Raw genomic sequence first — 25,443 nt, forward strand, 5'->3', positions numbered from 1 at the left:
GCTGAATACAGACTAGCGCCTTGGCGCCTCTGTTATCAACTTGTACTCAGAGCCTCAGCTCCGTCTTTCTCTCATCAACAAACTTCCAACACTCTTTTCTTGCTTTTTGTCTCTTTGGTGGCTGGCCCACCCAGGGCCGCCTGGCGCGGTGCCAACTGGCGTCTTCGCTCGAGGGACTTGTCCACCCTCACGATTTCGTATCGGGTAGCCCCCACATCTTCCAAAAATTATAAACAGACAAGCTTTCGGTCGCCACCATGCGTGCGATGCCCATTCAGAAGTGTTCATATTAACCTACTAAGGAAACCCGCCGCGTTCCTGGCACACGACCAAAGGAGGGGCACCACAACGTCCGATGGCAAGGCCACAGCGCTGCTGAGGGTTCTCTCGTACTCAAAGCACAACTGCGACAGGATGTCCCTGAGATCATGACAGCATGGGAAGTTCGCTCTGGGTAATACCAGCTGCGTTCCTATGCAACGTCCACTCATGGTACATCCTCCAGCACACGACAAGTTCTCTCGCCCCCCATGCCTGCGAAGCTCAAGAAGGAGCATCATACAACTTACCACCAACTCAATACTCTCCGATCGAGACACAAGCTGCGAACACCTCACTCAACACTGTCTGCGTATCACACCTGTAGGCATCACAGTCCGCGAATATGGTATTATGGACTCATTTGTCACTCACTTGCTCCGCCACGCGTAAGTGAGATCGATAACCACTCACACTCCGAACTACGACTTCGCACACCAGCACTATGCTGCGAGCTCGACAAACACATAGCTCCCCGTTTACAGGTGCCTTATACGACTTGTAATCATCCGATGCCGATGCGCGCTACAATGCTGCTGCTGGAAGCTCGTGAAGAAGGTGCGCATGACGTGCACGCGACCGAGATCCTGCGCTCCTTCCGGCACATCAACGAGCGACGCGCTTCGACTTCAACGCTCCTTCCTCTACTTCAGACTGCACAATGGCATCTTCTTCGGGCGTCACGATGGCCTCTCCAGTAATTCAGCACACTTGTCCTTCATCTTGCGACTTCACATCACGCACGCTATGGATACGACGTCACATGCTGCCTTACGCGGCAAAGGTAAGGTTTACCCTCATACCGTACATCACAGCTACTGATTTCTTCTAGTCTCAACCCTCGCCGGAGTTCCAGTACCGCTGGGCAAGATCCGGGCTGTGACGCTTGTGCGCAAGAGCGATTGGCAGCACGAGTCACTCGAACATTGGCACCTTCATCTCCAGCCTGTAGCTGAGGGTCTCTTGGAAGTGTGGAAACACCATTATCACGCTCCCCAACACGCGCTTTCGCACTGCAATTGCGTGATCGAACACCGTCAGATCACTCTGGTAGGGGTTTCGTCCAACGAGAACCTAGCAACCTTCAGAAACCATCAGGTCCAAGCATTGAGAGATGCACTCCAGGTCGATCATGAAGTTTGCTTGCTCACTAGGAACCATGACGGCGCGTTCACGAACATTCACGGCTACCTTCAATTCCTACGTGGCCTGAATACGACCTGTATTTACTCTCACATGATATGGTGGTCTGACACTGAGCATCGCATCTACGACCGCCATCAACTTGTCGACGTGTTCGAGCAGAACCAAAAACCCAACTCGGATCGGCTGCCAGAGATCGAAGCCCTCTTCGGTGTTGCTACCAAGGTCGCACTCAACAAGACAATCATATCGCTCGCTCTCGCGCAGAACCGGCAGATCATGGGTGCTCAGCGCAACATAAAGATCCCAGTTCCGAATTTTACTTCAGTCCAAACGCCGAGCATCAAGAGGAAGCAAGACCCTGTCAAACTGCCATGGGACGACACGACAAAGAAGCAACGCAAAAACGACGGGCATGCGCAACGACGTCGAGTCTATTTCCCACTCGTTGATCGCGATGAAGGTCTTGAGTGTCCTTGTTGCCAGGTCGTGTTCGCCGATCGAGAGTCAGTGATCGTTCATCTCGTAGCGAAGGGTCGCACATCCAAGCAATGTCCCCTTTGCCCGGCCACCAAAGAGATGGAATCCGCCAAGCAGCCATATTGGCGCAAACATATCAAAGGGCATATTGATGAGCGAGAGCAATGCGGAATCGATGGGTGCGATTTCACCCCCAGCAACAAGAACTGCATGAGAGAGCATCGTGCTTCGTGCCATCCGATTACCGCCAAGCCAAAGGTGGGCTTTCCGTGCGACCAGTGTGACTTGGTGTTAGCAAGCTCGAACTCGCTCGGTGTACACAAGAAATGGCACCAGAATCCTCATGTCAACTGCAATCACTGCAAGGCACTGGTGCCATTCCGCGATCTGAAAGGCCACAAGATGCGCGAATGCCCTTCCCTTCCAGACCGTATCGCCGTCTGCACGCAATGTCACCACGAGATGAGCCCTCACCACGTTGCCAGACACATGCGAACGTCACATGAGCGCGTCTACGAAGTCATGGAGTTCGCGCGTGAACACTATCCCGACTTCCTCGAGAATTACGAACAGATGATTGGCATGCTACAGGTTTGAGTAGGGAGAATTTGCCGGCATGGATAAGGAAGATATACCCAAAGATAGCATAATGATAACAGCTCACTTGATCAACGTGCAAGATGGCAATCTCTTGTGATGTGGTGTAACCAATACGATCTGTATTTGCGGACAATCCTCGTGCTCAGCTTGCTGGGACAATTCGAAATAATTTTTTTTGCCTTTGCAGCGATGTTCGGTAGCGGTGAGGGGGCAAGATGTTGAATTTTTGGGTAGACCGGGCTCAGCTGGGGCTAGCCGGGTTAGGTGAAGCACACAAAAACGCTTTCTAGATGTCGGCCGGGTCATGCTCTTCACTGACAGGCAATTGGCTCGAAGTTCTTAGAACATATTATATTCGATTTCGATATAGTAGCCTGGACGTATTCCTGGCTATGAAATTTTCCATCTTGGTCTGTAGAAGTTCTTGAAGGTGTACAGGTCACTTTACTAACCAATTTCATTGAGTACCTCAACGAAAATAATGTAAGCTCCTCGGCATTGTTCTTGTTAAGTGTCACCGATGGGTTCTTCATCTAAACAGAATGTTCAGAGATTGAAGAGCTGTGTAGCCTATAGCCTGGTGTAATACACAGGATCACTAGAATTCCTATGCGACAGCATATTCTGTGTATAGCTTCAGGCTACCGAATAGGTTGAGAAGCTTGCTTGCCTTGAATTTGAGATGGTGATTGTGATTCGTTCGTCTATCTCGTACGCAATGTGTCGAATCAGTATTTCCATGGTAGCGAGAGCGAGGATTTACATTGGTGCCAAGATCACTTCCACCACACACATATTGGAGGTAGAACTTAAACGACTTATCTCTTCTCAGCGCCTGGTCCTGTAGATTGCGGTGACATGTACGCATACACACTGAATATACATTCCACCCCGCAAATCAAAGCGCTATTGCGGGCAGTGCGTGTGCATGCGTGAGAAATGCACCACTCACATGGCTTGATATAAAGAAAGCAGTAGACTTCCTGAGATTCCGCGCGAGACGGTTGTACAGTTCGGATCTCAGGATAGTGATAGGTGTACGGTGGGAATTGACGAGGAAGGCGCGGATGAGGTGTTTGGTTTCCGCGCGAAAGAGTGGAACGGACTGGGGGGAGGGTTGGGGCTAGTTATTGGTATTAGAATCTTGGTGGTTCGGAGTTTTGGTCTGTCGGTGTAAGACTGGGTGGAGTGGAGGGGGCAGATGCAAAGGTGGGGGTTTGGAGCGGCATCCCCCTCGGTATGCTATGTAGGTGGGAGATGTGTTAGCGATGGCTAGGACTAGTTTTTTTGAATGTTTCGGTGTGAGTGTGGGCGGTGGGTAAAGTTGATCCATAGTTAGAAACTACTGCTCGTGGAGATGGGCTGCTGGTCTTATGCGCTGCTGGCAAGTTTGCGAGTGTCCCACGGCCAGTAATATTGTGATTGTGGTGAAATCAGCTGACGTGTGCAAGTGCTAGGAAGTTGTACAGAATTGTGCACATGCGACTGGAAGACTGAAATGGATGACCTAGTGCTCATAATACCTTTCCATGGTGGTTGGAGCGCTTCTAGCAAGCGATTTTAGCTTCCGTCCTTTTCACAGGCGCTAGGTCCGCACGAACAAGCCAGACCCTGGAAGATTCCGACGTTGAGCTTAGTATACACTACCAGCTCGCAATGCACCTTGGTTCTCTAAGGCTGCTAAACATATGGAACCATAATGCAAAAGCTGTATGGCTCCAGTCAGCAATATAAATTGAGCCTCGTCTCGTATCAAAGACCTCACCACCTTTCGCAAATATGATGAAACTCAAACTCCTAGTAATTCCTGCCTCATGGATTGCAGAAGACAATGCCGCAGTCCAAGCCAGTCAGGAGACTGCAAACCCACTATCGCGCTCTCAGCGCTTCAACACTAAGAAGCACACACAAGCTGAAATTGAAGAGGCGATTCCAGACTCAAACGTCCAACATGCCAATCCACCATGGATGCCATACAGTTACACCTTGTGGCATTCGCTGATCGCAAAGAGCCAAGGACTGGCAACCTCGCATGTCCTTAAGATGCCTTCAGTTCTTTGCGACGACCTGATGCTTCTCCACTGCTCTTGGTTGCGTTCGGGTCGCTTCCCCTCTTACCTACTGAATCCGCTTGTCGAGGACCTGAAGTCTTCCAGGACTGGACGAAAGCTCATGTCCCTTCTCGACGGCAAGCAACGCTGGTTTATCCGCTTGGACCAAATGTCCCCCAAGGACTCGCCCCTCGGTGGCGACCGACCATCAACAACGATCCAAGAGGTGATCACAAAGATCGCTTCCAGTATGCGCGCATATGGCAACTTGCAGTGGGCGACCCAAGCAGAGGAACGACCCTGGGGCGAGAATCGCGCCAATGTGCAACTCATTCTGAATCCCTGGAACGACAAGATGGATCCGGCAAGGGAATTTCGCGTCTTTGTGCCCCCCCCCCCCTTCGGCGCGCAAAGAAAACGATGGCGACTTCCGTATCAGTGCGATCAGTCAGTACCGTTGGCACAAGCGCCTGCAATTGCCGCCAGGGTTTACTATCGAGCGGCTCGTCGACTGTGTTACGATGGGCGCACGGAAAATCCTGAGTGAAATTGTCCAGCACCCACTACCGTCATTCCCCTCAGAAAATCAGCTAATGTTACTGAGGTACGGTTTCAGCTTCGATGTTGTGCTGCAAGACGACGGAAGTGTGCAGTTGGTGGAGCTCAATCCGTTTGGGGCGATGAGCGGGTGCGGCGCATGTCTCTTCAACTGGATCATCGATGCGAGAATGCTGTATGGTCTGGAGGATGCCGGGTTCGCAATAGTGCTGGACGAACCGATGTAAAGTCTGAGATAGTCCGAGCTGCGACATGACCACGACACAACCATACCTTGCATGGCGAATTAAAGAGGGCCAAATCGGTGGTAGGAGGATACAAGTCGCGTGGAGTGTGACCAATCGAACAAATCCAATGTTCAAGTTGCTCCCAGTCTCTCGTGTTGGGAAAATAATTAGGCGGCGACGCGCAGGGAAGAACCGTGGGTATCCGTGACTCTACGGCTTTACCTAGGCGCTGTGTGATTAATGGGAGGATTGCAGCGATGCTGAGAAAGTATTCATAATAGATATCACCCTCCGAGGAGCATCTAATTCCACGCGCTAACCGCCATTTCAAATGCTACTCCTCGGAGCTAAATAACACCTGTGGACCTGACTAAGCGATCGATCTCAGTATGCTCGCTAACTTTAAGCGTCGATGGACTACGTCATAGGTCTCGAACAATTCAGGGTTGCAATTTCTACATGCGATCTGAGATCTCACCCCTTCCTACGATCTGAACGTCTCGAGTTTGTGTGGCAATTAGTATACCCAAAATTCCGCCACAGGCTGTGTAATATGTAGCATTCAAGACACCTGCGCTCGTTCAACAAAAAGCCTTAATTTGCACTGCTTTCGCAAGTTCCAGTTGTCCCATCGCTCGCACTTACTCGCACTTAGCGATGGTTTCCCATGCTCATGGCCGCCGCAAGCCTATTTCAAGCGAGAAAAGAGAAAGGGATGTGTATCTACTCTATGGGGCTGCGCTTCGCAACATACCTCATCTGGACGACCTCGGTCCGGATCCAGAGACTTGCAGCCTGCCAGGTCACTACGTACCCCGACTTTCACAAGATTCTTCTCTGTCTGCGCTAGCCCAATTAGCAACAATCCGTCTTGGAGCGGGACGGGCCATGATCTCTCTGATCGACGAGCAGCGACAATACATACTGGCCGAAGCTACACCGAACATGTCTATTCATCCCAGAACGCCATCTGACACATCGAATCCACTGTGGTTGGGCAGCGTTAGCATACCAAGAACTTGGGCAAGTGTAGATGTTCGATCGACTTGAATTGCAATCTAACATGTATCAGGTACGTGAGCTTCCTCCCACCCAAGATTCTTGCTGTCCGAAAGGAACGTGGCTTCGTGTTTGCGCCTTCTGAGCACAGCTGCACCAATCCTTCGTTACTAAGCGTCATGTACTCACCACTACTAGGGCCTATGCGAACGGGTGTTGGCTATCGATCTTGAAGCATTTAGGCTCAATGAGTTGCCAACACTGGTGGTTCGAGATCTCACGCAAAGTGGAGAACACGCGAACCGAACATATGTCAAGGAAACTGAGCTCAAATTTTATGCGGGAGCTCCACTGCTTAGCCCCACAGGTGCCATCGTGGGATCTCTGTGCATCCTCGATGATACGCCGCGTCCTGGCGGACTGTCCGAGCAGCATCGTCATAGTTTATGGGATGTTGCTCAAAGTGTTATGGACTATTTGCACACCTGCAAGTACATCCGTCAAAACATACAGGTTATACATATGCTAATTCTATTGTTGACATGTAGACACGATCAGGGACCAACTCTCGCGTGGCGAACGCTTCACCCGTGGCCTAATCTCTTTCTCGGAAGGCGCGGAAAATTTAAAGCCATTTAAAAACGCCAGAGAAGGCGATTTAGAAAACCCAGAAAAGCATGGAACTTTGTCGCGGGCATTCAACACCCCTTTTGATGAGAAAAGTAACCCAATGGAATTCAAGCAAATCACTCCGCCTCCGGCGCCCAAAACGCCCCGTTCAAAGGAGTTTCAACAGCGATCTATCAAGAAACTTCAAGAAAGTGCCCTGCCTCTAGATGCAGGTTCAATGTTCTCTCGCGCAGCCAATGTCATGATGGCGTCCAGCGACTTAGACGGTGTTGTTATCCTAGATGCTTCGATCGCGGCGAACAAAAGTCGACAGAGGCGTTTACGTACACAAGTGGGTACTGGTACTGGAACTGGGACAGGGACCGAAGACACTGGAGATTCGAACCATACTGCAACTTCTTCAAGCGACGGGAGTGGCCGTAGTAGGACGGAGAATGTTGAGGGCTCATCGTCGAGATATGCTCAAGTGCTTGGGTCAGCCACAGAAATTTCCAATTCCGAAGAGGCAGCGTTTGGTTCACTCCTGGAGGCCGATTTATCTCGGATGTTACAAGATTTCCCCAACGGTAAGATAATCACGTTTGGTATGGACGGTCTTGCCCTTTCTTCAACCGAGGACTCTGGCACATCCAGTGGAGGGTCAGAAAAGACTTCTACGGACAGATCCCCGAAATCCAGAAATGCTGGCGGACGCGCAGGCAAGAGCTACACGTGCTATGCAGGCCATGCTTACGGGAGCTCGCAGCGTTGCATTCATACCCTTCTGGGATTACGAGCGATCACGATGGTTTGCGGGTTGCCTTTGTTGGACAATTAGACCGAAAAGACTATTGTCCGCATCAGTGGATCTTCCTTACTTCAAGGTCTTCAGTCATTCTGTCATGAGGGAGTTGTCACGACTGGACGCGTTAGCGTTGAACCAATCTAAGACGACCTTTGTGGCCTCTATAAGCCATGAGCTCAGAAGTCCGCTTCATGGAATTTTGGGGACTTTAGAGTTCATCAAAGACACACCCCTGGACTCCTTCCAGGTTAGTATGGTCAACTCTTTGAACGCGTGTGGCAATACTCTTCTGGACACGATTAATCATGTTATGGACTATGCGAAAATTGGCGAAGCTAGCAAAAACGTTTCATCAAGGCGAGTCAAGAGTACACACACAGTCAGGTTGTCCTCGAAGCCAATCAAGAGTCGACGATCCAGAGCCGAAGCATTTGATTTTGGTATCGCGACAGAAGAAGTGATAGAAGCGGTCTTCTCTGGGTCCACCTACGTTCCTGTTGCTAGAAGTCTCATGGATGCACCTTCGTCGCCGTCCGGTTCAGATTCAGAACAGACGATAAATCGCAAGATCTGCTATGTTGTGCTAGATGTAGCGCCATCAGAGGACTGGACCTACTGTTTCCCGGTTGGTTCATGGAGAAGGATTGTCATGAACATCTTCGGCAACGCAATAAAATATACGCATTCAGGTCACATTATTGTTTCTTTACGGGCCAGCGACTGGTCAAAAGCCACAGGCGCCCCAACGACAATCACACTCTGTGTCACGGACTCGGGCATAGGCATGAGTTCTAAATTCTTGGCTGACAAGGCTTTCCAACCATTCTCACAAGAAGACTCAGTACGTATAACAACCACGGCCCTTTACCGAGATATCATAGCTTATATTGTAATTCTAATTACAGTTCGCGTCTGGCACTGGGTTAGGACTGAGCATCGTTCGTCAAATCATCGAAACTAATGGCGGAAAGATTGAGGTCAACAGTGAGCCGTCCATTGGGACGAAGATCACAGTGAAGCTGGCTGTTTCTAGACCGGAAACATCTCCCGAAGCGGGCCTAAGGGAGACACCGTCTCAACGCAGTCGTTTTCTCTCCTACTTGTCGCGGCTCCGGGGTCGTAGCATCTGCATCCTCCAAAAACACTTAGAATATCCTGCTAATGATCCAGCCATGTCAAAAATTGTAGAAGGACTTGCCCGCTTCACCAACGTCCTTGCCAACACTTTAGAAAAGCATCTCAAGATGAATGTTGTTCGGACCACCGAGTGGACGGGCCATGGATCTGACATCGTCATTGTCCCAGAGTTGTCTTTTGACTATCTGACATCAATCCGACGCTCTAGGTCCAACGGCGATAAAGCTCCTGTGACAATATTTGTCGCAATGGATGCTCTGGAAGCAGCTACCTTGCGTTCAGACTGGAGAGTCAGAAGCAAAGAGAGTGTGGTGGAGATCATGACACAACCGTAAGTCAAAATAACTTGAATGTTAAATCGAATGGCCGCTGATGAATTAAAGTTGTGGGCCATACAAAGCAGCCTATATCCTCAACCAATGCCTCGACCGCCTTGATCACCCAGAAGAAAATCTACAGCACGAAAGCTCTGGCAGCGAGTTGACTCACGTCAGTTGGGCGGACAGCAGGGAGCTAAAATCTCCTGGTCCGAAATCGGATCAAGCTCAGTCCCCTGATCCACCTGCAACACGACTGAAGGACTATGCCACAACATTACATGCTACTTCTTCCACCAACGACGACCACGATACACCAAATTTAGCTCCGGAAGCATTGGATGCCCCAAAAGTGTTAATTGTCGACGACAATGCTATCAATCGAAATGTAGGTCTTGCATGGTAAAATACGGATATGACCTGCTCACATCATCCAGCTTCTTGCAGCCTTCATGAAGCGACGCAACTATTCATACCAGGAAGCCGAAAATGGCTTGGATGCCTTGGAAGCATACAAGAATATCGCAACCAAGTTTGAGACCATCCTCATGGACATGTCAATGCCGATCAGTGAGTTTATGCCTCACAGTTGTTTTTGAATATAGTCTAATTGTGTACATAGTGGATGGGATGACCAGCACGCAGGCTATTCGTGAGTACGAAAAGGCAAATAATCTTCCCAAGTGCCGCATTGTTGCACTTACAGGCCTCGCCTCAGCTAGTGCGAGACTGGAAGCACTGAGCTCAGGTGTCGATCACTTCATGACGAAACCGATGAATTTCCGGGCTCTGGAGACGCTGCTGAAAAGAGGGAGTGAAAGAACGCGAAAACACTCCGAATCAAAAACAGCCTTAAGATCAGCGAGAGAGGAAACCGCACATGATGCTGAGGACGCCAGACAGATGAAGCAACACGATCATGATGCCCTGCTAGAAGCCGCTACTTCTGAACACAGTACGGTCACTGAGCCTAACCCGCAAAGTAGTATGGAGAAGAAGGAATCATGAGGCGCAAAGCTGGGACCTCGAATCTTTCAAGAAAGTTCCGGTGGGAAGAGAAACAGCGTCTATTGCTAGGAAGCTCCTTTTAGCGCGCGCTTGTACACAATTCGTTAGAAGATCCGCAAACAGACATAGGGAATACGACGGGGCAGTCACATCAAAAGAAAAACTGTTCAAAAACCATAAAAGCGAAGCCTTGGGCTACTTGCCTGCAGCAGGAAAAAGAGCGCAGACTAATATTCATGACTACCGCCGGACGGTCTGTAGATTTCCCACCCTGTCTTACAAGGAACCGACTTCAGGCAAACTCGTTCTTCACAACGAGTCATGGATCTCCACTTCATCTGCAAAAATCCGCAAAAAACATACAACAGAGGAGATTCGCTAATGGTCACCCACTTAACTACTAACCCTCCGGTACGATGCTTAAATATGGCTGAGCGAACGGGAAGCCTTGTAGTCTCTTGTTCTGCTACCACAAAATCCGCTAATTTGCCTGTTTGCGGCAACAAGTAACACAAAAACAGGAAGGAGAGTGGACTTAATTGAATAACACATCAGTCGTATTAGGGCCGACTATCATCTAGTAGCCCGTGATGGCTAAGCGCTCTACCAACTTAGCAATGGAGCTAGGACACTAATCATTTCATCCACTGACACAGGCGTACCGCCACCAACATGATGGCCTGCATGATCAACTCAAGCTAGCAGCTGCAAACAGGATTGTGCTCCCCACTCGATTGCTCCTAGCTCCTAAGTCAACGGACTGCCCACAGCTTCTGTTAGGTAAGTGCCAGGTTACAGCACCTATCCATGATCGGATCGAACAGATCAGTATGTTCCGCAAGTCAGGATGAACCACAGGGTGCTTTCAACCTAGGTGGACAAGTTCGCGCACAGTTGACTATCAATGGATACATTTCAGTAATGACGGTGTAGAAGAGGCATGAAAAATTGACGAATTATCGTAACTTCTCGACGGGAACTTTCTCTAAAGTCCGAATTTCATCCAAGCTTGACGCCAATGCTCCCACCTTTCGAGTTCTTTGTAAAAACGACAGTGTTCTCCTTCATATTGGATTTTATCTGGCCCTCGTTCTGTAGCGTCTTTGCCTGTACGCCTACATGGTTTGTATGTCCATCATCCGTTACCTTGTTACCATCCATAGTCGAGTCGATTGAACCTTTTATCTCATCGATCTCTCTTTTAGCGGCGGCGAAGGTTTTCAGCTCAGTCGTTTCGGTACGTGTGCGGCTTGTTGTTTCAGATCTCGAAGTTCTTAATATACCTGGTGTATACGAGACTCCCTCTGATGTCAGATTCTCAGCTCTCATTAGCTGGTGGCCGTGTGTAGGTTCGCCCTCGAGCGAGTAATCGATATCCTTGGCGTTGGTGTCAGCCATGGCTTCAAGCTGTGCTACTCTTCTTTGTGTTTGTTTGACAAGCTCTAACTTTTTGTGCTTGGCGATAGGCTTCTTGAGCTGAAATTGACTACATTGTCCATTAGACTCCCTCACCTGCCAAATCATACAATGTCCACTCACAGGCTTGTAACTTCCAGCGTCAGTATCGTTCTGATCTTGGCAGTATTGATGTCAACTAAAACGTTCTGTGTGTCTTTCTTGTGAATCGCGTACTTGATTTTCGCGAAAAAGTCTATTTTCGGAGACGACATTAAGTTTGGAAGGTGTTTCTCAAGGGCTTCGCAGCTTAATGCGCACGCGATAAAAGCTTCCGGTACCCCAATACTTTTTACTGTGGTGTGAATTGCTGCATCTGCCCCTTCGAGGAATTTCAATCCTGCGAGAGAATTTCGGAGAATGTTGACTTCAGTTCTGAGTTTTTCGATCTAATTGGGCGCTCCCCTCTGGTTCTGCACTATATCGTAGATGGACGAGATGCTTCGGAAAGCCACGTCTGCAATCCCAAGAATGGCTGCAACTGTCTCAAGGCCCGACATAGAGAAGCGTAGAGGCCACAATGACTCTTGATAAAGCATCAAAGTTGCCATTTTTCCTGGTTCACGGGGCTCTGCGCCTGCTTAGTCTCAGTGGCTCCTGCTCCACGATAGCGTTTTCTTCCTCCCGCTTTAATCACCTCGCCTCCTGCTTCATAGTTTGTCTCGTGCGCTCTTCTGTTGTTATGAGATTAGGATAGAAGAGGAAGGCGGCCCTCCTTCATCTGCAAGTAGCTCGCGCTCCCGCCAAATCTTTCTAACGCTCGTTCTACTGCACACTCTTCTACTGCACAACTTGCTCACATTGGTGCCCGAAGCCATCTAATCTTCACTGCAGATTGCCTTCTCATTCATCGCTATCCTCATTATTCGCTTCCACTTCCGTCACTGCGTGCCCAACTTCCACCACACTTCCTCATCAGCCATAGACTCAACGACCACTGTGGACCTCAGCTAGTGCCGAATACTTCCAGGTATGACTTGCTCTTCCGTAGCGAAAGATGGAGTCTAACCCAAGAATGTAGGCATCATGTCATCACCGATCCTCGTCTCGATCCATACCTTCCTTCCTCGAAACGTCCCATACACAAGGAAGACAGCGTCCCCAAATACTCAACCTACGGCCTGTCTCCAGAATGGTGACAATGACTGTGGTTCGACTATCAGGATTGCGGTATGCCTGGTGTAAGGGATGTTCTGAGGCAAGGTAGGGACCCCCTGCTCAACCCCAGGGAAGAAGATTGTCATCCTTCCGACAGGAGTCCCTCGACAAGAGGGATATCATTTATGGAGATATATGTGCATCTAGAGGGGCACTGATGGGGGGTCGGGTCTTTTCTAGTTTTCCTCCGCACCCTGCTCAGTCTTTATGGCTGACAAAGAAAAACTACAGGGCGACTCAATCTTTGGATTGTTGAGACAATGGTTTGTTGGTCATCACTGCTAGTACCATGGTTGGAGTGAGTGGTTGCTGGGCTGTGCAGTCCCAGAGTTGCGGTCCCGCTGACGGGCTGAGGGGGCGCGCGTGCGAGCCTTGGTACGCTCGTCCATGAGATGGCCGAGGATTCAGATTTCGGTATTGCGGCCATGGTTAGAAGTTGGGTCAGATCCTCGCTGGTTGCTTGAATGGGTAATCTCCAGATTTGTCAAGTGCAGTGGGTGCATGGACCTTGCTAGCTTGCATACACTTGTCATAGCGAATTGATCCCGTGTTTGTATTCTCAATGCTGGATTAGATGACCGGAGAGCCGAGTTTAGCGTGGTTCGAGATATGACTCCCCTTTTGGCCATGGTACGTCGTTGTTGAGGTGAATCCCATTAATGAGCCGCACTTTGGCTAAGAGGAGAGCGGAGGTGCATGGTCTAGAGCCATGCGCTCATGTCGTTACTCATTTACATTACAACCCACGATTCGCATTGCAATATGTGTATGCCGCAGCCCTACACCATGAAGGGCCTAGTCCCGGCCCTGTACCGTGCCAACAGAGCAACTCAACAACACCAAAGCCATAACAAACGATGAGAGCAATTTTCCTAGCCATTTTGAGACCTTCTTTGAAAAGCGGGGAGGCAAGTACACCCTTCATCCAGCCGCTTATCGAGCAAAACCTAGCTCAGTACATCAGTCCCCGAGCCCAAAGATCTTGCGTTGTAGGGGAGCGCTAGGTGCTTACCAAAGACTATTGGTAACGTTGGAACGCGGGGCCAGGTGGGATACATAATATAAGCAGGTTTACGATAAGGGCAGCGTAGTTACTTAAGGGGTTGGCACGGGAGCGCGGCGAACGCCGACCATAGCTTGGCGGGCAGCGCAAACGCCCGCCGTGGAGACTTTCCTACAATACAGCTTGTTACCCACGCCACCCCGCTACCCACTGTGCCGAGCCCTTGATTCCTTCACTATGATTGTTGCTACAGTCTACTACCTGGTTTCAATCTCTATCTTTCGTGTAAGTTCTATATTTTTGTTATTATAACTGTTCAACGTCAGCACTAATAGCTTTATTCTCAGTGCATGATAGGATATAGCTACCGCGCCCTCCTTCATCCCCTCAGCAAGTACTCGGGGCCATATCTAGCGAACGTTTCGGACTGGTATGGCGCGATATACGCCCTGCTCAAAATTCTCCATGTCGCTTCATATTAAAATCATCAAAAATATGGTAAGTTTCTGAAATGCCTATGAACTGATGTCACTGTCTGAAGCTGGTTCAGAGAGCATCTTCAGATAAGGTCCTAATAGAATCGTCTTCAATTCGATCGCCGCAATTCGCGACATTTACCATAACGACTCAGAAACGTTTCTGAACAAGATGATCTTCGTGCTACACTGCTACTCCACTGAGCTGAATGTACAATCGCTCATAAAGACTTCTGATTCATTGAGCGCCTCACGTTTGGGATCGACATGATCACGAGCGACACAAGCACGAGCTGCTCAATATCAGACTTCACCTTGACACAGGCGACAATAGTATCGAACTGTCAGAGAGCAGGCTTTTTGGATGATTGGCTAGAGCGTGCCTTTTCTGTCGAGCCCACCCCGCAGATCTCTTGTAGCTGAACGAAATTGGAGCGCGCGAATCCGGGTCCGGCAACGGTGGAGACCGACCTGCTTCAAGAGTTACGCAAGCAAACACAAGAGAGGTGAAATAAGATGAGACACCTGAAAATGAAGCTTGAAGAGCGCTTCTAAAGAAACCAAGGAGCGGAGGCTCACTCCTATCTACCACTAAACAATGTTCTCTGCTGTCACGTCGGACAGGAAAGTGAACCTGGAACCTGTTTCGCGAAGCCCGCTGCTGTTGCCGGAAGTAGGCGTGCCAGGCTACCCGAAAGATGGCAGAGCGGACGAGTGAACTTGCTCTCATCGTCCTATGGTCGTATGTGGAGAGAATGTTTAAAAATGGGCAATATGTACTTGGAAAATACAAGTTCGGAATCCCGGAATTCCGCCAGCGCTGGCGGAAATTGGTGGAGAGATAGCACACAATTCTGGGCACCTAGAGAGCGAGACAATCTGATGAAATTTCTGTCATTGCTAGTTACCTGTTCTTCCTTGAGTCTCTGTGACGTGGACTTCAGTCACATGTTGGAGTACTTCAGGAAAAGCTTGAGACCATAAGAAATACCGCAGATCTGACCAATAGACCTTCTAAACATGGTATCATGATAAGTATTAATACAGAGAGACAATAAGTTTAATATTGTTCTAACACACTGAGATCGTGATGATTGAGATGACTTCGATGCCGTTGACGCTAAAGAACACTAGCGCGTGACACGACCCACTTGAAATCTTGGCGACAAGCTCCACCAAAAAGTTTCTTGTCGCATCGTAGAACTTCGCGCAGACGTATCAGCCCTTCACCATTGGCTACCCCAGACTGTGTACGACACAATAGCATGGCGCCGCCCTCATTCTCGCCCGACACGTCCATTTCTTCCCACACGCTCTCTCTTGAATCTGCACACCCGCCGCCAATGGACCTGCGCGCCGCCGACATGAACTCCTCGTCGAGTCTCGCGACCAACCCGCTCGCCTTCCTCCAGCCAACCGTACAACTCAATGCAGCCTTTCTCGCCGCCGCGAAACAATATCTAGACCCCGTTGCCGCCGGCATTAGCGAGGTACAGACACAGCGCCAGCAAGAGCTGCGCAAGAAGCGGAAGCGTGGCTATGGATACGACAATGATGTCAGCGTACTGCATCTGAAGAAGGTGCATCTCGAAGGGTTTGGTGTGAACCAGGTTTTCGAGCAGACACGCAAAATCGTCGAGGCCACCGCGGAAGAAATTGAGCTTTCGCTGCCCGAGAACGAGGATGTCGTAGCAGTACACGACGATGACGGTGGGGATGACGATGCGGAAGATGCTTCAGATGACCTGGAATCTAGTCTGGGTGAGGAGGGTGTTGATTGGGAGTACGACGGCGTGGACGACGACGAAGATGCTGAGCCTTTAGAAGATGATATCTCTGGCGAGGAAGATATCGATATGGACGGTGATGTGGATATGGAAGGCGCAGAGGGCGAATTGTTTTCTGAAGAGTCTGATGACGAACCCGCCGAAACGTACAAACCTGATCCCCATGGCCTCAATGATGGCTTCTTTTCCATCGACGATTTCAACAAGCAGTCCGACTTCCTAGAACAACAGGACCAACGAGGCGAAGCAGAAGCGGAAAGCGAAGACGAAGAGGTTGATTGGACTGCAGACCCTATGGCAGAAAAGTCAGGCACAGGCAAACGAGTGGGCGGCGAAGAAGACGTCTCCGATGATGAGTCGGAGGCAGGTGGTCCAACCTTCGGCAATGTGGACCTGAACGCACCAGAAGGTGACAGTGATGATGATGAATTTGAAGACGGCGATCTAGATGTGATGGACGACGGCACCAATGCCAACAACGTCATGTATAAAGACTTCTTCGCTCCACCCGCACGCAAAGTAGGCAAGAACAAGAAGAAGCGAGGTCGACCAAATCCCCACAACTTCCCTGAGAAGAAAGAGGGTGAAGAAGCAGAAGCCGAGGAGGGGCCAGATGTAGAGGGCACTATGGCTAGGGTACACCGCGACCTGTTTGAGGACGACGACGACATGGAGAGCAACAACGACTTGTCAGATGTTGATCCCTCAGATCCAAAGTCACGACGATCAACGCACGAAAGGAAGCAAGCCAAGATTGCAGAGGAGATCAGGAAGCTTGAAGCGGCCAACATTGCGAAACGCGAATGGCAATTATCTGGTGAGGCACGCGCTGCAGACCGCCCCCTCAACTCCCTACTAGAAGAAAACCTGGAGTTCGAACGAGCCGGAAAGCCAGTACCGATCGCTACAGCCGAAGTGTCTGAGGACATTGAAGCTCTAATCAAGAGGCGAATATTGGCTGGCGAGTTCGACGAGGTGCTGCGACGCCGGCCCGACGATCTCGCTACAGGTCCCAAAGTCCGAAGAGGTCAACTCGAACTCGATGACAGCAAATCCGGTAAAGGTCTCGCCGAGATCTACGAGGAAGAACATCTCCGTACCACAGACCCGAACTACGTAGACGCGAAAGACGAGAAGCTGAAGAAGGAGCACGACGAAATATCAGCAATGTGGAAGAAACTGTCGGCTAAGCTCGACTCCCTTAGCTCATCACACTTCAAGCCCAAGCCCGCTGCGCCCAACCTGGAAATTCGCGTCGATGCACCCGCTATTGAAATGGAGGACGCACGACCCACAGCTGGTGGCGAAGTCGCCGGCGCCAGCATGCTCGCGCCCCAAGAAGTATACAAGCCCGGAGATGAGGCGAACAAGTCTGAAGTTGTCACCAAGAGCGGCATGCCCATCTCCCGCGAGGAAATGTCTCGTGAAGAGAAGGCCGCGAGACGCCGTAGGGCCAAGGAGAAGAGCAAGAAGGAAGGTCTTAACAAGCCAAAGACCGTCTCCGTGGAGAAGGGAGGCAGAGTTGGCAGGAAGGGCGAGAAGCCTGGTAAGAAGCAACTCATTGGAGAGTTGAAGAAGGGTGGAGTGCAGATCATTGGTCGCAAGGGCGTACTTACGGACGTTGAAGGTAAAGAGGTGAAGGATGCTGCGAGGAAGGGAGCAGGAAGCTACAAGCTCTAAGCTGAGTATGACGATCTATAGATATATGTTCCATCACAGCTTCTGGGCTGGTGTACATGCACGATTCCTCATTGTCCGTCGCAGTCAACGGGTAGTAGTCCTTGTGAGTTGCTCCCTGCATGGGATTTACAGGCTGACTAGCATATAACATTTGATCAACCCTGTTCACGATCCCAGATCTCACCGATGTCGACGCGTACAGCACATCGATCTTACAGGAAACACCGAGATGAGCAGATTCTATCTGACATCTTCGGGTTGCACTCGTTGGCATTTTCCCGAAATACCTGACAACATCTTCGATCGCTCGGGCACATCCTCGGCACGGTGTACAGACGAGGAGACCATCCGCAGTACAGTGACATTCCGGATTGAGACGTCAGGATATCTTTTCGCGATTACAGTTGATCCTATTTTATGGAACTCCACCATTGATTACTTCATCTCCGTCTTGGAGTGCATTCGTCCAGCCGCACTCCACATTCAACACCCGTTGCGAATCGGAGCCCTGCCAAGTTATCGATATGCGCGTTCCCACGAAAATGGAAGGTGGCTTAGGTCCTTGCTAGGACCTTTGCGCTCGGTCAGCGCACGTGGTGGCTCGGCTGTAAGCTTTTGGCGCACTTGGAGACGGGAAAAGTTGTGCGGCTGCTTCTCCCGGTAGTAATTGACTGGTCGCCTTTCGAACAGAGAGGAAGCTGCTATATTGGATCGCACGTGCAACCATGTAATCACCGCGTCAGGACTACTTGTGCGCCGCTGCACCATATGGGAGCAAGTGTTTGGCTCTTCAATCGTCTCATCCTGAATTAACAGCACGCCACACAGCGCGTTGCAGTTGCACAAGATCCAAATTGGATTTCAGCCCGCGATTGGCGAATAGAAAATCTCCGCAGAAGCAGGATGCCAACGAACTGAAATGGCACGAGCGGCAACAAGCGTAAATCGTACCTTGGCGATGAATACGGGCACATTACGCCGAGCTGTAACGCAAGGATCATGCGTATACATCCCACGCCGAGTTTTTCGGTCACATTGCGCTTTCAAGACACTCTGTGACTACACGCATCACCCCCATGCATGTCACTACAATGAGAACACACTGATGCTCTACTCGAAGGTCCTTTCTCGGCAAGGGTTCTTCCGAAACACAAACGGTTCGAACCTGGTACCTCCCAAACCGTTCTGTCGGGTTGAAGCAAACTGTCTATGGCCCAATGACAGGCTGTCTGTAACATGCAAGCATGCGAAGCGACTTTAAGCAAGACGGTCAGTCTCTTCGACCTAGAGAGGAGACAGAAAAAGGAAAGGCTAGGTGCCTGCCTCCGTTGGCCGCGGAATAATGATCTCGCATGGCACAGAAACCGACAGGGAAGTTTCCGGCCCAGCGTGTTGGTCGTAGACATTGTCAGAAACTGGGAGCATAGATCGTTGCGTCAGGATTAGGATTGGCATTACAACACAGTAGATATATGTCAGACGGTGATCGCTCACTACGTTGGTCCCACATTGACTTCCTTTACACTTTTTGCGCCAGCAATACGCTACAGGTGCCGGCACGATGCAGCACAACTACAGTAAAGAAATGATGATCAGGTTGGCGGTCGCGTTCATGGTACTGCCCACTATATTCGTAGGTCTGCGTATTTGGGCGAAGATAATTTCGAAACGGTTGGCTTGGGATGACTACCTGACGGTTGCTGCTCTTGTGAATTGACCTGAGCTTGTATCATAGAATACGCTGACTGTTTTCAGGCTATTTCAATAACATGCTGTGCTCTACAATGGGCAAGTAAGTACGTCGCAACGCCTCTGCACTTCTGGCACTGACAGCAGCAGCGGCTGTACATGGCCATCTTGGTCAACATCAACCACTGGATGCGAACGGTCAACCGATCATGGATGATCCAGGCTTGATATTCTTCGAAGAGGTCAGCAAAGACTTGCCCATAATATGACATTGCGCTGACTCGTTCCCACCAGACCAAGTTCGCCATCAACATGATCTCGATCATCGGCCTTGGGCTTGTCAAATCTTCACTTCTGATAATGTGTATGTAAACGCAGTGTACAAAACATACGCAGGATGCACACTAATATACTGTCTCAATATCTAGACAAGAACATATTCGCGGTTCGAAAATTCCAGATAGTTGTGTATTGCGTGCTTGCTTTTGTCGTCGGCTGGTAAGTCGCAGGTGTGCGAGCTGTGCATGCGGGCCACTACTGACTTCGTACCTCCAGGACCATCAGCTTCTCGATATCACATCTTTTCACGTGTTACCCGATCACGGTTTTCATCGAGCCGTACTACAATAGTAGGTGCTGCTACATGGCTCGTGGGGGAGACTATGGCTAACTATGTGACTTGCGTATAATAGATAACTGCGTGCAGACAGTACCGATGTTCTTGTCTCTTCTGGTGAGTAGCATCACTCAGCTTTGTCACACTCCGTGGTTGCTCATCATGGCTAATAACACAATTAGTTCACCGGTGTTATTGCCGACGTAGCCATTCTTGTTCTCCCCATACCGATGGTTATGAGTATTAAGATGGAATTCAAGAAGAAGCTGGCAGTCATTCTCATGCTAGCTCTAGGCGCAGCGTAAGTACATTGCCTTGGACCACAGCCATCATACCGTCCTTCCGCTGACCATCCAGTGTATGCGCTGTAAGCATTACTCGCGTCGTTGCCATTTACTCTATTGCTCAGGAATACATCAAACACCCCGATGATGTTATCTATTACACAGCTGGCGTGTTCTTTTGGACCAACATCGAGCTATCGCTCGCGATAGTCTGCGCCTGCCTACCTACACTGCGACCAATTTGGTTCCACTTCCATCCAAGGGAGCCTACGTTGAAGACATCGTCGGCCTATGGATCTTCGAAACTTACTGGATCAAAGCCAAACAGTAGTTTTGGTGTCAAGTACAGCAGCTCTCGCAAACCGTACAGGGAGATTGACGAGTTGGAACTCACTCAGTACGACAATGAGCAGGCCTCATCCATCGAAACGGGCCCACGGCCAATATCAGATGAACCTGGTATTCGAAAGGCTGTCACGATCCATCAGACCCTGAATTAAAGTGGGGAAGAAAGAGCTGCGGATCGCGTACGGCCGAGTGTACAATACGTTTTGTGAGGATTAGCAGTCGGCATATACAAATCAACAAGGCTCTTCGGCATTATTCATTACCCCCCACGTTCGTTGGCCGGCACTCCTGAACCCAACATCTTACCAACATGATCTGAGGACATGAGCACCATCTTGGGCACACTGCCGAAAGATCAGCACCTGCGGCTCGATTCTCTCCTGACATGCCAAGCGCCAAGCAAATGCACAGTTGGGGCGTGGTCACTATGTCTAGGGTTTCTCACGCCTTCATCTCGCAATTGGCCGAACACAGCCTCCCCATTCGTCCGTGACACAAAATCCACCAGGGGTGGAACGGCCCGACCAAGCTATCGGGAACTGAATTTCATGAGACTACTGAACGGAGAGACTTCCGTATAAGCTTTGTAAGAGAATGGAGACCGCACTTATTGAGTTGCAGAGATGTAGTCGCCAATGCAGGCAACGGCGCTCGTACTTGAGTAGTCCACTCCGACAAAGCAAGGAAACAGAGACATCGTCTCAATTCCGGCTGAACGTTTCCCGCGTAGAGCATCTACTGCATGCGCGGCTACAACGACTTGTTCAGATCTGTTCTCCGAATATATGCCTTGCATCATCGCTAGGATACGTGCAATTGGGACTTAAGCGAGCTGCGAGACTCTCAATAAATATCACATCAACCCTTCCAAGACACATGGTGCTGCGGATGCGAAACGCTTCCACCAATTGTGCACCATGCGATTCCTCCTTCTCCAAAGCTTCGCTACGGCGATCGCTGCCCTTGCCGTCAAGCAGCCCTCCAAGATGACCCCAGGTGCTGTTTCTGCCGATCTGAGCCGTGTTATCTCAGCTGCATCGAAGGCAGGTGTTGAGCTTAGAGCAAGATGGAGTCTGGTTGGCGCACCGAGCCCGGCAGTCGTTGTGAGCGTCACAACTGAAAGTGATGTCGCTTCGGTGGTACGTTCTTGCGCTACACCAATAGCAATACGAATGATGTGCTCATTACTTCCAGGTCAAATACTGCACAGAGAAGCGCGTCCCGTTTGTCGCCCAGAATGGCGGTAATGGTTGGGCGACGACGTTCAATCTTGGGGAGACTGGAGTGCTCATCAACATGGCTGGCTTGAATGCCATCACGTTTAATCAGGACAAGACACAAGCAACAATTGGTGGTGGTGCCGTCATTGGCAATGTTATTCCTGCCGCAAATGCAGCTGGCGCTTTGGTCATTACTGGCAACTGCAATTGCGTTGGTGCAGTGTCGGCGATGTTAGGAGGCGGATATGGTACGTACCTGGGACGAATGTGAAAACACTGGCTCACTCTTAATAGGAAACATCATGGGCGAGGTTGGCTTCGGCGTCGACAACATCGTCTCCATGCGTGTCGTTCTTGCCAGCGGCGAGATCGTTACAGTCTCCCCAACATCGAACCCAGACCTCTTCTGGGCCATGCGTGGAGCCGGGCCAAACTTCGGCATCGTCATCTCAGTCACCATCAAATCGCAGCCAGCCACAGAACAAGACCGGACCGCTTACATCAACAACCTCTTCTTTAGCCCCGACCAAATCGAGACAGTCGCGCAAACCATGCAAGACCTCCCTCTCACCCCCGAACAACGCGTCTACCTCGTGCTCACCAGCTCCGGCCCACCTCTCAATGAGCCCTCAATCCTCATCACCGGCTTCCTGCGCAAAGGAACCGAAGAGGAAGGTCGCAAAGCTTTCGCTCCCTTCTACGAACTCGGCCCAGTATCTGCTTCCAGCGCAGTAACCCAATACCTAGACTGGAACGACTCCAACGACGGCTTCTGCGCCCGCGGCGACCGCAAGCCCGCATACAGCACCACCATCAACAACATGCAAGCGCAGAAGTGGCCTGAGATTTGGGAACTGTACAAGGGCTTCCAGGCTAAGGGACCGAACTCCGCAGTGCTGATCGAGCGGTACAATTTGACCAAGGCCAACGCTGCGCCTACCGGCTCCGCAGCCATGAACGAGAAACTGCGCACCGAGGCGTTCGCGCAGGCGATTGTTATTCCGTGGTATACAGATGCGGCGCTGGATGGTGAGGCGGAGACGTTTGCGAGTGAGGTAAGGGCGTTGTGGAGTTATAATGCTGATGCGAAGAAAAATCCTGCGTAAGTTTGATATTGCATGAAGTGTTGTGGAGAGGTTTGACTGACTAGGTATAGGTACATCAACTTTGCGCATGGCGATGAGACGCTGGAGGCGATATATGGATCGAGCTTGCCGAGGTTAAAGACGTTGAAGAAGCAGTATGACCCGACAGGTGCTTTTAATCAGTGGTTTACTATCGAGCCGTGAGGTAGTTAGGACGGTGTCGGCTCCAGACACAATTCATCATTAAAACGCCGTCAAGTTCATTCATTCTTTGCTGCGCTACCCTTCAGCCCCAGTTTGCCGTCAACGCAGTAACAAACCCCAACACCTCTCCCTCATTGACAAAAGACCCCTGAACATCCGAAACGATCCAGTACGCAGCTCCGGACCCCCTGTCGCTACCAGAGCAAGTGAAAGCAGTTGGTCTGCCATTTTCATCACGATCGAGAACAGTAGTGTCGTACTCGCCTGTCGGACCTCGCGCCTCCATCAGTAATTGAAGAGGAGGTCTTAGTGCGGAATCTTTGCTGAGAAAATAGGAATATGGTGTGCCTACGAGGTTGTCGACGCTGTCTGGCATGTAGTAATGATTGGTGTATCTTGCTTTCATGATGATGTGTATCTTTGGAGCTAGTAGGAACCTAGTCGTCATGTTGGCCATCGAGTCGTTAAAGCATGGCGCTGAGTGTGGCCCTACGATAAATAGTCGTAATGGAGGAGTCGCATTTGCTGCAGGCACACATGCTGATTGGGAGGATAATGTGACTTGCAACACGTGATTATAGCATACAAGGTTGAGCCTCTTGTAGCTATATGTGCGTGATTGCTTTCTGATTGTAGCTCTGAATAATAGCTTAATCTTCCAGCGGCAACGCCTGCACCTCGAATGTCTGCTCTCCGAACGCCTCTTTGAAAGCGGGTATATTCTTCTTCGTCATCCAGACTGTGAGTATCGGCGCCTTGATTGTCTGCTTCTGTTGTTGTTCTTGCTCCTGCTCTGGCGCATCTACATCCATCAATTCAAAGGCTTCCTCCTCTTCCTCTTCGTCTTCATCCGCGGTAGATTTCGGCTTCTCGGCTTGCCCATTGCTGTCACTGCCATCTGACATTGCCTTGGCCCGTTTCTCCACCTCGATATTAGCAAGAGATGTGTACATGTACCATGTCTCGACATTGCCGGCACTCAACTTGCTCTTGGAGGTTGGCGCAACCACCCGTCTGACCAAGTCTATAATGCTGACTAGTTTGGCAGTTCCCTCACCCTGCGCGGACACTGCAATGACCACATCCGCCTCTTTCAAAGCTTCGGGCATGTCCATGGGTTGGTTCTTATTCTTGTATGCTCCCAGGTAGGTCTTCAAGCGATTGATGCCTCCTTTGATATTTTGGTTCCTGGTGTAAGCGATTGGCACAACATTTTTTGTACCTCTCAACCGATCTTGCGGAATCTTAAGCAATTCTGCGGGGAGAAGTGTCCATGGTTGGTAGAGTGATGGATCAAAGCTCGGGACAGGCTGTGCATCGGCCTTGATATGTATTTCCGATCCATTCTCTTCCGTTTTTCTTTTCTTACGGCTGCCTTTGGCCGCTTGGTTGCTTTCTGGCCCGACTGTATGTTCGCCATCTGCATCTGCACCACCAATTATGGGCAGCGTTGGACCCTCGCTTGAATATGGCGTAGCGGGTGCGGTAACTGCGCTGGAGTCCTTCTCAGCGGATGATGCGAAAATATCGCTCATACGCTTGGGCTTCGCCATACTTGAGTGCTTGAGTGTGTACAGGTGTATATCGTTTGTTGAAGCAGCGCAGGTGTTCATTGCTTCACGCGTCAAGATCGAAAATCGCGTCGGAGATAGGAGCACGCTAACGTTAGTTAACGCCGATTCACTGTGGCTGCCATCTCCGATTGGTCCTGTACCACCGACTACCCACAGTCGTCCTGCTACCTCTGGCAGGCAGTTTACTACACCTCGTGTTCGTGCTCGATCTCCTATTACGGGTCTTTGAAGGTGCTCGCTCGTGGCAAAGAAGTTTCCTTGTACACGCACGCTTGTACATATGAGTACCACGAGACAGCCCTGGAGCAATTTGTTCCGCATTATCAACGACACGCAGCTTAACGAGGGCGATGGCAGAGAAAGCCGCGCATCAGGTTCCAGCAGATCACACGTGAGTATGCTTCGCCATTTTTACTTGATCTCTTGTTAACAGTCTGAAGCTAACACAAGGATGAAGATCGGCCACCTTATCTCCGCCTACCGGGCTAGTTGCGTAACAGCATGTATGAGCTCGTCTTCCTAGGAGCCGAAGTTTGTCCTCCCGAACCACGTCAACCCCGCAGACCCAACAATGCGTTACATGAACCAAGATACCGAGGCGCCCTTGCGCTC

At 50.3% G+C, this 25,443-nt stretch overlaps 9 protein-coding genes across 9 annotated transcripts; 6 read left to right on the top strand and 3 right to left on the bottom strand.

Annotated features, from left to right (window-relative positions):
- Positions 1–1,554: 1,554 nt before the first annotated feature.
- Positions 1,555–2,538, top strand: SNOG_05158 (hypothetical protein; the record flags this gene model as incomplete). The annotated part of the gene is made up of 1 exon (XM_001795516.1): positions 1,555–2,538. One exon carries the CDS (start codon positions 1,555–1,557, stop codon positions 2,536–2,538), a length of 984 nt encoding a protein of 327 aa, XP_001795568.1.
- Positions 2,539–4,320: 1,782 nt separating this feature from the next.
- SNOG_05159 (hypothetical protein) lies at positions 4,321–5,377 on the top strand (the record flags this gene model as incomplete). The annotated part of the gene is made up of 2 exons (XM_001795517.1): positions 4,321–5,030; positions 5,209–5,377. The coding sequence occupies 2 exons, from the start codon at positions 4,321–4,323 to the stop codon at positions 5,375–5,377; spliced, it is 879 nt and encodes a 292-aa protein (XP_001795569.1).
- Positions 5,378–6,440: 1,063 nt separating this feature from the next.
- SNOG_05160 (hypothetical protein) lies at positions 6,441–10,252 on the top strand (the record flags this gene model as incomplete). Its single annotated transcript, XM_001795518.1, has 8 exons — positions 6,441–6,449; positions 6,575–6,867; positions 6,935–7,572; positions 7,850–8,631; positions 8,696–9,258; positions 9,311–9,632; positions 9,682–9,814; positions 9,867–10,252. 8 exons carry the CDS (start codon positions 6,441–6,443, stop codon positions 10,250–10,252), a joined length of 3,126 nt encoding a protein of 1,041 aa, XP_001795570.1.
- A 999-nt stretch (positions 10,253–11,251) lies between these two features.
- Positions 11,252–11,922, bottom strand: SNOG_05161 (hypothetical protein; the record flags this gene model as incomplete). Its single annotated transcript, XM_001795519.1, has 2 exons — positions 11,252–11,738; positions 11,792–11,922. 2 exons carry the CDS (start codon positions 11,920–11,922, stop codon positions 11,252–11,254), a joined length of 618 nt encoding a protein of 205 aa, XP_001795571.1.
- A 3,687-nt stretch (positions 11,923–15,609) lies between these two features.
- SNOG_05162 (hypothetical protein) lies at positions 15,610–17,811 on the top strand (the record flags this gene model as incomplete). Its single annotated transcript, XM_001795520.1, has 1 exon — positions 15,610–17,811. The coding sequence occupies one exon, from the start codon at positions 15,610–15,612 to the stop codon at positions 17,809–17,811; it is 2,202 nt and encodes a 733-aa protein (XP_001795572.1).
- A 1,561-nt stretch (positions 17,812–19,372) lies between these two features.
- SNOG_05163 (hypothetical protein) lies at positions 19,373–20,900 on the top strand (the record flags this gene model as incomplete). Its single annotated transcript, XM_001795521.1, has 9 exons — positions 19,373–19,448; positions 19,609–19,742; positions 19,795–19,864; positions 19,929–19,998; positions 20,056–20,129; positions 20,211–20,233; positions 20,299–20,417; positions 20,443–20,483; positions 20,566–20,900. 9 exons carry the CDS (start codon positions 19,373–19,375, stop codon positions 20,898–20,900), a joined length of 942 nt encoding a protein of 313 aa, XP_001795573.1.
- Positions 20,901–21,665: 765 nt separating this feature from the next.
- Positions 21,666–23,074, top strand: SNOG_05164 (hypothetical protein; the record flags this gene model as incomplete). The annotated part of the gene is made up of 3 exons (XM_001795522.1): positions 21,666–21,887; positions 21,943–22,216; positions 22,263–23,074. The coding sequence occupies 3 exons, from the start codon at positions 21,666–21,668 to the stop codon at positions 23,072–23,074; spliced, it is 1,308 nt and encodes a 435-aa protein (XP_001795574.1).
- A 265-nt stretch (positions 23,075–23,339) lies between these two features.
- SNOG_05165 (hypothetical protein) lies at positions 23,340–23,705 on the bottom strand (the record flags this gene model as incomplete). The annotated part of the gene is made up of 1 exon (XM_001795523.1): positions 23,340–23,705. The coding sequence occupies one exon, from the start codon at positions 23,703–23,705 to the stop codon at positions 23,340–23,342; it is 366 nt and encodes a 121-aa protein (XP_001795575.1).
- A 202-nt stretch (positions 23,706–23,907) lies between these two features.
- Positions 23,908–24,870, bottom strand: SNOG_05166 (hypothetical protein; the record flags this gene model as incomplete). Its single annotated transcript, XM_001795524.1, has 1 exon — positions 23,908–24,870. The coding sequence occupies one exon, from the start codon at positions 24,868–24,870 to the stop codon at positions 23,908–23,910; it is 963 nt and encodes a 320-aa protein (XP_001795576.1).
- Positions 24,871–25,443: the final 573 nt, after the last annotated feature.

The sequence above is a fragment of the Parastagonospora nodorum genome (assembly GCF_000146915.1).
Source record: "Parastagonospora nodorum SN15 chromosome Unknown scaffold_7, whole genome shotgun sequence".
NCBI classification, from domain to species: Eukaryota; Fungi; Ascomycota; class Dothideomycetes; order Pleosporales; family Phaeosphaeriaceae; genus Parastagonospora; species Parastagonospora nodorum.